At 32.3% G+C, this 14266-nt stretch overlaps 2 protein-coding genes across 2 annotated transcripts; one reads left to right on the top strand and one right to left on the bottom strand.

Moving 5' to 3' along the window:
- The first annotated feature begins 8021 nt into the window (after nt 1–8021).
- On the top strand, nt 8022–10580 carry LOC129297656 (pentatricopeptide repeat-containing protein At2g03380, mitochondrial-like). The gene has a single exon (XM_054936004.1). It carries the CDS (start codon nt 8176–8178, stop codon nt 10324–10326), a length of 2151 nt encoding a protein of 716 aa, XP_054791979.1. The 5' UTR covers nt 8022–8175; the 3' UTR covers nt 10327–10580.
- Nucleotides 10488–13285, bottom strand: LOC129297655 (putative pentatricopeptide repeat-containing protein At1g69350, mitochondrial). Its single transcript, XM_054936003.1, has one exon. The coding sequence runs from the start codon at nt 13054–13056 to the stop codon at nt 10627–10629; it is 2430 nt and encodes an 809-aa protein (XP_054791978.1). The 5' UTR covers nt 13057–13285; the 3' UTR covers nt 10488–10626.
- Between the last annotated feature and the right edge of the window lie 981 nt (nt 13286–14266).

The raw sequence follows: 14266 nt of genomic DNA, 5'->3' as shown, positions 1-14266 counted from the left end.
ATTTTCTTACCTCTAAATATTTTTTTCAAAATTTTTATTAACCCCAAATTAACTATTAAAATTTTAAATTGAGATGTTACAAAAACCATGAAGGGATTATTATCTCTGTGCCATATGCCGCAGAGTGCAGCATATTAGTTGCGGTGCACAGATGACAAATGAAGGAGGAGGACCTCAAAGTTTCTAGTAAACTTGTTATGAACAGACAGAAAATTAGAAGAAAAAAAGGGAGAAAACAAATAGCAAATGACATTCCTCTGTTAAGGGCATGAAGATTCAAAGCTTTGAGAGCATTTTAGACCCTGTAATCACTTAAGGTGAGTTCCTCAAATCCTAATCTCCCTTTCTTTTCCATTTCTTGAGTTTTTGGTTAGGTTTTAAGATGAGATGATATTTTTTCAGTCATATAAGCTATGGGTCTAAATTCATTAATTTAAATGGAGTTAATGAGAGTTGTTTAGAGTAATTAAACCTAGTAGTAGTGGTTGTGGAGGTTGGTTGGTGAATATTATTAATATCTAAAAATGGTATTAATGAAGGTCGTTGGAGGAGTTTAATGCCTTTAATGGAGGTTTAATGACTTATTAATTACAATGTGAGTTAAAGAGACTTGGTGTACCCAATAAAGCTCAAATGCATGAAATAAACGTATTGAGTATTGTAGAAGTTGTAGAAGTGAAAATGTGAGAGTTAAAAATGTGTTTTTTGACTATGTGATGAGTTTAGACTTGATTAATTATAAATTAATCATTTTAGCATTGTGTTTGGCTTGGAAAGCAAACTTGGAAGCTAGTTATTGAGGGGTAAAACTTTAACTACTCAAATATTTGAGGTAACTAATGGAACTCTATTTTAGATAGTTATTTATTAATTGTGTTATAACATGAAATGTTTTATTTGTATGTACAATTGCGATTTGTGAATGTGTAAACAAGTTAGGAAACATGAGTTAATATATTTGCTTTGATTGAACAAAATGCAAAGATGAATTCAAAATGAATTTCAAATTACACTGTGGTATTGGAACAAGTAGTTGACGATTGGTATGATAAATTTGATTTGTGATTAAGTATAATGGGATAAAAATAATTGTGTGGATATTAAAATGATAAATATATGTGATATATGAGAAAATGAGATTGATGCTTACTTGGGTAATGCATTGTCGTAAGCCCAACATGTCGGTATTGAAATAATGAAATTGTAAATGGGTGAGTATCGTATATTGTATGATCAGTTGGTGAGAATTCACTTGGAGAAAGGAGTAGATTAAAATTATATAGTATTTTTGGTTGTTCTTTCGATGCAAGAGGATATAGCCTTGTCTCATAGTTTGTTGAGAGATTGTTCCATAATTTGTTGAGGGACTAGAACCTAGCTATTTCCATTAGTTTATTAAGAAGACTAGCTTAGAATATACGACACTCTAGAGATTTGAGAGTGGGAGAAGTCACAGTTGAGAGTAAGTTTTGTGATCTTTGGCCAGGTCATACCTCATAATTGGTGAGCTTGCATAATTCAGTCACACAAACAAGCCTTGTTTGATATTATAGCCTACGGTTTTAGTCGAAGAAAATAAGAAAGATATAAAGATGATTTGATCATGCATATGTGTTTATCTGATGTGTTATATGATTGTTTAAGTTTGTGGTAAGTCATGATAATAAATCAGGCCATTGTCACATGTCTGTCTGTAGTTTGTGGCAATATGTCATGTGATTCGATATCAGAATTGTGAAAATGAGTTAAATTGAGAAATAACAATTTGTGTTTCATGTATTAGAACATATATCTGAGAAAATTACCTTTTTTTGTGTCCCTTCAATTGACATGTAACTGTATAGGGTAGGTGTATCTTAGTTATTGAGTGGCTAGATTCATCCCTCTCTTTCAATATTTTACAGGCTTTAACTTCAGTGCAAAAGGGGAAAAAGCTACAGAGGTTTAGAAATCCAGGATTCTTATTGTATAGCCTCTTGACCTTATTTATCTTTGTGTAATAAATGATATATTGCCAATTAAGTTTATATTTTGTATATACTTACACTTTTGAAGTTTATAATTTTTGAATGTATTTTGAGCCCTAGTTTGTGTTTTGTAAGTTGCTTAAGTGTATAATATAGCCAAAATATTATACAAGTATGGGGATGTTCAATTGATTACAACTGTCAATGATGTTGTTGAAATGTAATGCTAAAACCCTCCCTTTCTGTTTTTAGTATTAAAGGATTGAGGGGTGAAAATTTAATATAGAGGTGTATATGTGCATGTGGTGTGTTGTGCAGGAAGTCTTGAGTCCAATTAGCATGATTTGCGTGTCAGGAATAGCTTTTAGCACTTATGTGGGTTTTGGATACCTTTTTAGTTGTGAAAGTTGTGAATAATTGCGAAAATGTGTTTGGATATTTAACTTCTTAGTGTGACTTAATTTGAAAGTAAAACTCATGTTATTAACTAGTTTATGAAAAATCTTTTCATAAACACCTAAATCATCTCATTTCAATGTTGGACGAAGAAATAGGGTATGTTGAAAGTTGTCTAGAATTACTGTCATGTGACACAACTTTGCTATTATAAACATGCAACATGCTGTGGCACATGACGCCTGTGCCATAGTGTGTGGCATAGCGAGTGAAGAGCTACAATGCATTTCTTTGTTTTTCAAACAATGATATTTTTTAATTGTTTTCGAATCATTTCACTCATCTAAGGTATCATATGCTTTCGTAATATTATTTTACTTCGATTAATAATTTAATAAATGATTTGACTTATTTTGAACTATGAAAACTTGTGATCTCATTTTTATATATTTCAAACTTGGTAATCTTTTGTGGTTAATTCTTAATTATTTTGAATTTTGCTAGCTAATTGGGATTAGATAAGTGAGATTTTTACATGCGTGCCCATGACAGATATCTTGTACTATTTGGGTTCCTTTAAAGGAACTTATTTTTTAAGAATTTCTTCTTCTTTAAATTTCCAATTTTTTGTAAAGAAATTTACATGGTATTTTGGATAAGTTAATCCTAGGATTAATATTACAAAGTTTATTTTATTACTTTAATGAGTTTGAAAGTACGTTTTGAACAGTTGTTGATAATAATAAGTATTAGCAAACATTTATCCATGTCCATGATTATGTATTTGAAGTGATTTAGATAATTTAAATTATTGAGGTGTTATCTTTTCATATTGACAAAAATAAACATGATTTGAAATGGTCAGCTTTATGAAGCATTATTTAATTATTTTTATATCAAATACTAGGAATATTCAATCCCTTTGTTTGTGTTATAAAATGAACCATTTACTAATTGGATATTAGTTATTATTATCATGATACATTTAAATTATTGTCTTGTTATACTCTTAGTGTTCTAAACAACATACAAGATATTCACCTCTTTACTTTTACTCCCTCCAGTTAAAATATAAATATTTTTTTAACTAATCTTGATTTAAAATATAAGCAATTTAGTACATGTAAATTTTTTTTTTCATTTTACCCTTTATATGTATTAACTTAGATATTTTTGTAAATATATTTCTTACTCATCATAAAGTGTATTCGTAATTGGGACCAAGGGTAAAAAGATATGTGTATTATATATATATATATATATAGGAATGAAGATTTTATTGATATATAAATTTTTTTTCAAAAACTGCTTATATTTTAAAGTTTGGATGAGGAGTAGCATTTATAGATTGAGGAGGTAGCCCTCATATTCTATTCAAATAAGTTAATTAATTGTTTTAAATATTTTTTTATGATATAGCTCTTGAAAGAGATTTATTGAAATTATTTTATAAAAAAAATTCATGATTGAGTATTATAATGTCATTTGTTGTTATACTTGTAAAAACTGTATTGTGTTGGTTTTTTTTATGTAAATTGAAAATTAACAACAAATAATAACATTAAATGAATAAAATGAGAAAAAAGGAAGAATGGGTTTTTATAATAAAAAATGAAAATATCTTCATAAATAAAATTAAAAAAGTATTTTCTTTTTTCATAACCTCCAAATCCCCACAATAATAATTCTATCAAATTAAATGCTTTGATTTGAATATGAAATAATTAAGGCAAACATCAAATGAAAGTTATTAAGGTTTTGATTTGATTGGGTCATTGATGAGAAGAAATGGTAATTGGCTCTATAAAAGGAATATCAAGGAGAAGAAGGAGGGAAAGAAAACATTTTGGAAGAGAGGAGGCACAAAGTGAAAGAGAAAAGGAGGGATAGAAAATTTAGAGAAAGCGAAAGAAAGAGAAGAAAGAGAATAAGATAGTGGGGTTGATTCTGGTTGGTTTCTCTGTGGTATTAAAAATCAAATCAAATTAGCTGATCTAACTAGCAAACTGACTACATGTTCAGTCCAGTTCACTATTTTTTGAGGGAAGGAGTCAACGTGAGTTAATTCGTGTGACTCAAGAAAAACTCAAATCAGACCGCTCAATCTTGTGATTTAGGCAAGTTGAGCCAATTAATTTTTCCCTCCTCTCAAACAGCTCAAAACAATGCTTTTGGGATATAAAAAATTACAAAAAATAGATGCTTGATCCTAAAATATGATGTTGTAGATGACTTTGAGGAATTGGAAGAAAGAAAAGGAGGAAGAAGATAATAGACAACTATTAATTATAACTTGGAGATGAAATTTTGAAAAGAAAAAAAGTTGCAAAGAAGACAATGCAAGCGAGATAAGGGACTAAAAAAATTATCACACATGTGTATTTGTGGTTTGCTGTTTCAAATCCAATTGAAAAGGCATCAACTACCCATACTATTGCGAAGAAACTAAGAGGATGAAGAAGAGATGAGGATTGACTCAACAATGGCAGTAAAGAAGAAGAGAGATGAACTTTAAAAATGAAGAGAAAAAGCTAAAAAACTAAGATAGAAAAGGATAGAGTACGTTTCTTTAAGCTGCAACAAACATTTATTTGTCAGAATATGCATACCCTTGAAGAATCAATTTGAATGACATTACCTCCCTATCAATCAACTTTTTTTTTTTTGTTTACTTACTCGCATCAGGTTAAATTTGTTTTTTTTTTTAAAGAAAACAGTCAATTAGTATTGGTAATTTTTTTTGGGGGCCATCAATTAGCATTGGCATTGTGTCTGGATACTTCTTTAAAATCATAAATTAATGAATATGGATAGGTCTAGGCAGAATACATATTTCCCAAAAAACCTAAGATGTAATTTATAAATATTACAATTACAAATATTTTATTCCCCATAATTATTACGTTATATTCATAAAAACATTAAATGAATATTGTATGAGACATGCATTGAGGTTTGGACATGAATGAATGAATATTTCAAGGATTAATATATTTTTATTTTAAATTATGTTATTTTAATTATAATCGATTTAATTCAGTTGAACTCCGACTGAACCTTTGATTTCAAAACTCTCATCTTGATCCATTTAATGATCAATTTTATTTGTAGTACTTTGAGTTTCTCAACATGTTTTGCTTCTTCATGCTTGTCAGGTAATGATTTTGATTTTGAGTTTGGGTCTGGCATGTTTTTGGATCTTCATATATTGTCCCTTTTTGTGATGCGCAGACTGCTTTAATCATTTCACCCACTCCCCAGGCTTGGTGGTGCATCGCAGTTGTGCTGATATCAAATCTGGACATTTGAATATTTGAACTGGGTTTAAGTGAAGACTCAATTATGTCATGAGTCTTGAGATGTTGGCATGTTCCCGTGATTATCCATGTTTTAAAAATTCATTCAAAAATGAGAAAAATGCTCATAAATCATTTTATTTCATCAATCAATCATAAATGATTTTTCATAATCAATATTAATTCCACTAAAATGTAATCTTATTAATTTGCCATGAGTGATTTAAGTCATTGTAAATCCCTGAAAATATCTAATGAGAAACCGTGAATAATATTAAGTCATCATAGGTTAAAAAGAATAAAATTATTGTCTATGTTATGAGTAATACTAAGCTATCATGAATCTCTAAAAGCATCAATTGAAATATCGTGAATTACACTAAGTTTTATATATATATATATATATATATTATATATATATTTTAAATTATTGGCATATTTTTATGTTATGCTATAAGTGATACCAACTCACTATGAATCCTTAAAAGCTTTAATTTTGATACTGTAAATAATACTAAATTATTGTAGGTATCAAACTTCATACTGAAATTTTTTGATTAGATTATTTTCTAGAAAATTCATTTTATTCTTTTAGGATTTGTCATAAGTGATATTAAATAATCGTGTGCATTTAGAATATGAACTAGTAAACTCTGAGTGATATTAAATTATTGCAGGTTTCAATGCTGGTTAAATTATATTTATTTATTTTTACTCAGTGGCATTTTCTTGGAAAAAAAATTTTATTTAAAAAAATAAATTTAATATAACCCGAAATATCATTCTTCTCATAAAAAAATTTAATTAAATGAATTTAAAAAACTTAAATAATAATATCTCAAACTATGTAGATTTTGATTCTTATTTCAAGGTGCATAGACTTTAGACTTTGATCCTAGGTTAAGTCTTTTCATGTAAATAAATAATTTTTTCATTAATTTTTTTATCTTTACTTTGCATGTGATTCTAAAGGATAATTAAAGAAATTAAAAGGTCAAGTTTAATTTTATACAATCAATTTATGATAATCATTCTTGTGAATGGGTGTCGTGAGATATCTAGCATCATCCCCACTTGCAATCGACTCCTAAAACTTTTTTGAAAATCATTCTTTTTTATTGTATTGTTTTTCAAAGTTTTTCTAAAATCTTTGATAGCGACTTTCATTTTTTTATTTTTATCAATTTTTCCTCTTCAAGAAATCAAGATCAGGGCACGACAATACCACTTAGTAGCATTTTTTTCTTACCAATTGTAATTAGAAAAGTATATATTGGTTAGATTTATTAAGCAAGGTTAACCTTATATTTAATACCATTCACGTTCGGTCCGGTCATGTGGGGTGACATAAATCCAAACATTTTGTTAGTCTATTCTCTCGGTTACTCCCCTCAGTATTAAAAGCATACAGCAAAAATAATGGATTAAATGATAATTTTACTTTCAAACTATAGATCTCAGAATGTTTGACTCAAATTCATTTTTGGTGTAACGGTTTTGTTTGAAATTTGAAAAAAATATGTATATTTAATAAGGATAAAGTTAAAAACTTATTGAATTTTTAGATCGAGTTTATAAAGTTTAATGTTTTTCTTAATTTATATGAAATATGTTGAAAATGACTTATAAATAAAATTAGAGAAAGTATTTTTTCAAAATATTTTTTATTATGGAACACAAAATCAATTTAAAAAAATCTTATAAAAGGGGAAGAAGGGAGTGTTTATTTTGTTGTAACACTTAAGTAAGGTTGACAAGTTATAAAAAATATTTTTAACTGCTTGTTTGGTTGAGGAGAAATGGAAGAGAAAAGGAAGGAATATTTAGATTAGTTTGATTTAAAAAAGTCCACAAGTGGAGTTAGAATTTTTTAATAGAAATAAGATGTGAGAGAAAAGGATAAATAAAATTAATTAAAAAAATTTTAAACTCACTTCTCTAATCTTTTTAAAATTAAACTTATTAAAATCTTTCCTTTCTTTCTCCCTTACCTTGACACAAATCCTGTTCGCTAAACATATTTTTATACTTTCTGTTAAAAAATATAAAGTATTTTTAATTAAATATCACCCCTATAAAGTAATTACTTGTTTCTAAAATTAATACTATTTTTTATATATATACTCTTATTTAATATAATGTTTCACTTTAAAATAAATATGAAGTTATTTATTCATTAAGAATACTTAGAAAAAACAATAACTATAACTGAAAATATTAAAAATGTCTTATATTTTTAATATTATATTTTTTTAAAAATATTTTATATTTTTAAATGAGTGAAGTATATTTTATTTTATATATATATATATATATATATATCAGAAGTAGAATGTTGAAGGCACGAGGTGGTATACAACAATACAAGAATACAAGTGATGACGTGGCGGAAAAAAGAAGGGCGTTAACAAAAAGTTAAGAAACGAACCGTTTGGGACGTGGTGTCGTTCTGGCCTGGGGACGGCAGATCAGCGTTGAACACTGAAGCAAGTAGAATTCGAAGTTCAGGATGTGAAATGAAGCTTGCGTTTGCCATAAAAGGAATCTTACGTCATCCTACTCACAGACTTTGTCTTCAATGGAGGTTTCTTCAGTGTGCCGTTCCCCAAGTTCAACATCCCTCGACACCCTTGGAACCGTTGTATCTCACTCACAGCAGTTTCGACTCAGTTCAATATATCTCCTCGCTCCCATCTTTCCATCTTCTTAGCATTTGCAGAAATATCAATTCTCTCAAGAATGCCCACGCCTTGCTTCTTGTCCACGGCCTCACTGACGATCTTCTCTGCGTTACCAAGCTGGTTAGCCTCTATGGATCTTTCGGGTTCGTTCAATATGCTCGCACGGTGTTCGACCGAATTCCAAGCCCAGATTTTTATTCGTGGAAGGTGATGCTCAGGTGGTACTTCTTGAATGATATGTATTCCGAGATTGTTCCCTTCTATACCCGCATGAGGGTATCTGTCCAAGGCCACGACGAGGTGGTTTTTACTTTTGTCTTGAAAGCTGCTTGTGAGTTGCGTGATGTTGTTGAAGGTATGAAGGTACACTGCCAAATTGTTAAAACCAACACCATTGATAGTTTTGTGCTGACGGGTCTACTGGACATGTACTCTAAATGTGGAGAAGTACAACGTGCACGAGTTGTGTTTGACGAAATGTTTGATAGCCATGTGGTGTCTTGGACCTCTATGATTGCAGCATATGTGCAGAATGATTCTGAGGAAGAAGGGCTGGTCTTGTTCAATAGAATGAGAGAAGGGTTTATTGCAGGCAATCAAGTTACTGTGGGAAGTTTACTCAAGGCATGCACGAAATTAGGATATCTGCATCAAGGAAAGTGGGTACATGGCTACGTAATTAAAAATGGAATTGAAATGGAACATTTCTTGGCAACGTGTCTTTTGGACATGTATGTTAAGTGTGGGGATATCAGAGATGCTCGTTCTGTTTTTGATGAGCTTTCGACAGCTGAACTTGTTTCCTGGACGGCAATGATTGTTGGGTATACTCAAAGAGGTCACCCGGATAAGGCATTGGAATTGTTCGCGAATGAAAAATGGGCGTGTCTTATGCCCAATTCTCTTACCGTTGCAAGTTTGCTTTCGGCATGTGCACAACTAAGTAATACAACTATGGGAAAGTCACTTCATGTACAAATAATTAAGCTTGGTTTGGATGATCCTGTAGTGAGTAGTGCTCTTGTGTACATGTATGCCAAGTGCCATATGACTGCTGATGCTCGTGACATATTTGAAACCATAACCCATAGAAGCGTAATATCTTGGAACTCGATTATTTCTGGTTATGCCCAGAATGGTTCTGCACATGAAGCTCTTGGGCTCTTTAAACGCATGAGATTAGCCTCATTTTTGCCGGATGCAGTCACATTGGTCTGCACCTTCTCATCTTGCGCTTCCCTTGGTGCTCTTGAACTCGGTTCTTCTCTTCATGCCTTGTCTCTAAAATACGGAACAGTATCATCTAGCGTCTATGTTGGCACGGCACTTTTGAATTTCTATGCAAAATGCGGAGATGCAAAATCAGCTCGTGCGGTGTTTGATGAGATGAGAGACAAGAATTCTGTCACATGGAGTGCGATGATAGGTGGCTGTGGCATGCTAGGTGATGGCAATGCGTCTCTTGCACTCTTCATGGATATGTTGAAGGAGAACTTGGAGCTCAATGAAGTGGTCTCCACAACTATATTAACGGCATGCAGCCATGCAGGAATGGTTGGAGAGGGCCTCAGGCTTTTCATTTTGATGTGTAAGGAACTGAACTTTGTTCCTTCCATGAAGCATTACACATGTATGGTTGATCTTTTAGCACGTTCTGGAAACCTTGAAGCGGCATTGGAGTTTATTAACAAAATGCCTGTCCAACCTAATGTTGGAGTGTACGGAGCTTTTCTCCATGGATGTGGACTTCATTCAAGGTTTGACTTGGGAGAAGTTGCCCTCAGGAGAATGTTGGAGTTGCATCCTGATGAATCTTGTTACTATGTGCTCATGTCAAACTTATATGCCTCTGATGGGAGGTGGAGCCAGGTTAAGCATGTGAGAGAGTTGATGAAGCAGAGGGGATTGAACAAAGTCCCCGGACGCAGTGCAGTGCAGATGGATATCAGCAATGATGCATATGACAGCATGGCAGCTTTTGCCTAGTCATATATATATGCATCATTTTGTCGGAATAAAGATGTTGGAAACTGGTCAGGCTATGAAGAGTTTTTACAACTTGGCAAATGGCTTAAGTGAAATAACGGAAATTCTAGCACCTGAAATATTTTTTTTAGCATTCATTATAAATTTTATGGTAGCATAGATCTGTAAATGAGCGACTTATAGACGGTTAAATGAATCAAATTATCTGTAAATCTTATATCTTGCTTGTTAGTGTCCTAAAGAGCATTATGACCTAAACTTTCTCAAACATGATGTTATGGGAGAGATGAGGCACTGTTACTAGACAGCGACTGCTAACTCGTAAACAATATTATCATAAGAACCCATACGATCTTTATACATTCGACTATAGAACCCTACATCACATCCATGTTCCCGTGCCAAACTTTGGAAATTTTCCAAAAACATGTAAATTTCTTTAATTTGCCATTCAGAAGTATCTCCAGCTCCAAATCTGTAGATTTTATTTTCAATCTCAATAGTGCTGTATCCAGGGACCTTCTGTAGGCCTATTCCCTCCATCCTTGATCTCACCTTTCTGGACTCAACCCAGTTTCCTTCTTCTGCATATATATTAGATAATAAAGTATAATATCCTGTATCATCTGTACTAATTTCCCCAAGCTCCCTTGTGATGCTTCTAACCAAGTCCATCCTCCTGTGTATTCGACATCCATTAAGCAGAGCTCCCCATATGCTAGCATCTACAGGTAGGCACATTGATTTTATCATGTCATATGCCCCATTGATATCACCAGCTCGGCTCAGAAGGTCAACAATAGAGGCAAAATGCTCTGTGTTTGGCTTAATGCCATAATCTTTCATAGACTTGAAATATAACTTACCTTCTTCCACTGATCCTGCATGACTGCAGGCAGACAAGATGTTCATGAAGGTTATTTCGTTGGGTTTTATACCTGACTCTACCATTTCGGTGAAGAGCGAAATGGCAGCATTTATTTGACCATGTATACCATAACCAGAAATCATAGTACTCCATGATACCACACTTTTCTCGGACATGCTATCGAAAACTCCTTGGGCTGTTCTAAGGTCTCCACATTTGGCATACATGTCAGTTAAAGTTGTATCTATATAAAGATCCTTCCTTACGGCCCATGTAATGATCTTATGGTGAATCCATTTCCCCTTCTCTAGATAACCCAAATTGGAGCAGGCTTGAATTGCACTTAACAAGGTTACTTCATTGATCTCAAGACCCTTAAAGTACATTTCATCAAATAGGGTCAGTGCTTCTACCGACATGCCATTTTGAGAAAAACCAGACATCATACAGTTCCATGTCACAACGCTTTTCTGTGTGATCTTTTCAAAAATCATGCATGCCAAATCCACAAAGCCACATTTGGAATACATATCGATCAAGGAGTTATGCACAAACTCATTCATCAACCCTCTTTTTAACACATGGCTGTGTATCAGCTGTCCAAATTGTACTGAGCCGACATTTGCACTTGCTGAAATTGAACTTGCTAGGCTAAAAGAATCTGGCATTATCCCTTGTCTCAACATCTCTGCAAATAGTACCAAGGCATTCTCGCATAAACCCTCCCGAGCAAAAAGTGAAATGAGTGTATTCCAAGTTATAACATTCCTGTTTCCAATTAGATGAAGAAGTTTCTCACAGCAACATCTTTTCTGACAAGCAGCATAGAAATATATTAGTGCAGGCCCTAGGTCCAAATCAGAATCCATGGCTTTTCTTAAAATAAAGCAATGAACTGACTTTCCCTCTCTCAGACAGCGTAGTCTAGCACATGAGTTTAGAATACTGATCATTGTCACTGCATTTGTTTCCACTTTTGATCCCTGCATTCGGATAAAAAGATTAATGGCTTCTTGGAAGCATCCACTTTGATTATACGATGACATCAAGGATGTCCAAGAAGCAGTACTTGGATCAACGAGGTTCTCAAATATTGTTTCCGCACCCCATAAGTAATCACATTGGCTGTACATAATCAGAAGAAAGTTATTCAAATTTCTATCACTTTCCATTTCTTTTCTGATCACATGTCCATGGACAGATTTTGCTAGCGTCGGACAACCAAATTTGGCACAAGCCTCTGCGACACTAAGGATGGAGACTGAGTCAGGCTCAATCCCTTCCGAAACCATAGAACGAAACGCCTCCAATCCTTCTCTTGCCTCTCCATTCTCAACGTAAGATGAGATGATAGAACTAAATGAAACCACATCCCTGTCACGCATTTTATCAAACACCTTTCGAGCATCACCTAAACTGCACAGTTCACCGTACATACCAAGCAATGAAGTCTCGATAACAGTATCACTATCTAAGCCGCACTTAATTATCCTCCCATGAACCTTCTTACCCACACTCATGTCACCAATTCCAGAAGCAGCACGCAGAACAGACGGATATACGAATCTGCAAACATGGGTCTGCAAAGAAATCATGTGATGATAAAGTGAAACAACATCCTCAAAGAAGTTGTTCCACAAGTGACATTTCATTATCACGCCCCACATAAACGAATCTGGCGACGTAAAGGTCCCGAAGATAAGTCTTGAAGATTGGAGGGAGCCCATCTGGGCGTAAGACTCGATGAGTTTGGTTGAAGCGAGTGGGTTCTTGTGGAGGCCGGTTACCACAAGGTGAGCATGGAGCTGGGTGAGTGACCATAAGCTAGAACACGACCTGAATAATGGCATGTATTGCGTCATTTTTTCTGCTAGTCAACCATGAAAAACTGGTTCTTTTTGCAATCAGTACTTATGATTTCTCCTCGATAACGTGAATTGTTTTATTTCTGAGTAGGTTGGGATTCTGATGATCAGTTGCTACGCACCGAAGACGAACCCGATTAGATTGTGTTTACTTCATTGAAGAAAACGAAGAACATGAAGTCACGACCCATGATAGTACGGTCTCCGAAGGAAAAGAGAATCCAGACCCGTGAAGTACAGCTTATCAGATAGAAAGGTAAGAGCGGCTCTAAATATTTATCAATTTCTTTTATCAACATTAAGCGGAAAAATTACTGAAAAAGGTAACCATCCTGAAAGATGATTTTTTTTAAGCACTCCTTTGGCTAAAAAATATAGAATATTTTTTGATAATTTAAATATTTAAAAATATAAATTTGCAATATTTTAAAATATGATTATTATATTTTTTTAAAAATGACATAGTAAGAAATTACTTTCTATTTGTTTTAAAGTTGAACTCTTTATTAAATGAAAGTAAATATAAAAAAATAATGTTAATTTAAAAATAAATAATTACTTTCTTTGTTTAAAAATAAAAGTTATTTTTAATCAAATCTCATCTCCAATAAAGTAGTTACATACTTTTAAATTAATTTTATTTTTTTATATTTATTTTTATTAAACACCCTATAATAAATATAAAATCATTATCAATAGAGGCATTTTTTATAAAAAAAGATAATGATTATATCTTAAAGACTAAAAATACCTTATATTTTAAAATGTCTAACTTTTTAAAAAATATCTTACATTTTTTAATGAAGAAGTACTTTATTTGAGTTTGAGATTTGGTTAAAGATACTTTATATTTTTGAACGAAGTGAGTATTTGTGTAGAAAAATGACTTCAATTAATTTTTATCCTTGAATTATTTAAACTATTTGAGATCTATTTTTTTTTTCCATATGGATCATCAGTTCATCACTATAATATTGGAATTTTTTTAAAAATAATAAAGTTAATTTACTTTTTTTTGTGGCAGGAACTTAACCGTGAAATTTGAATGAAATAACAATGCAAAAAATTAAAAGGAACGAAATCCATTACATATTTCTCTCCCAACACCAACCCCGCAAACATTTTCTTTTACCTGATAATGGATCTGAGAGTAGAAAAAAATATATATTTAGACTGTAAGAATGAATATCATAATACCGTATTTATA

The sequence above is a fragment of the Prosopis cineraria genome, unplaced genomic scaffold (genome assembly GCF_029017545.1).
Source record: "Prosopis cineraria cultivar Desert tree isolate PC_DT_omini unplaced genomic scaffold, ASM2901754v1 PC581, whole genome shotgun sequence".
Classification (NCBI taxonomy): domain Eukaryota; kingdom Viridiplantae; phylum Streptophyta; class Magnoliopsida; order Fabales; family Fabaceae; genus Prosopis; species Prosopis cineraria.
This window is presented reverse-complemented; position numbering and strand designations above follow the sequence as displayed.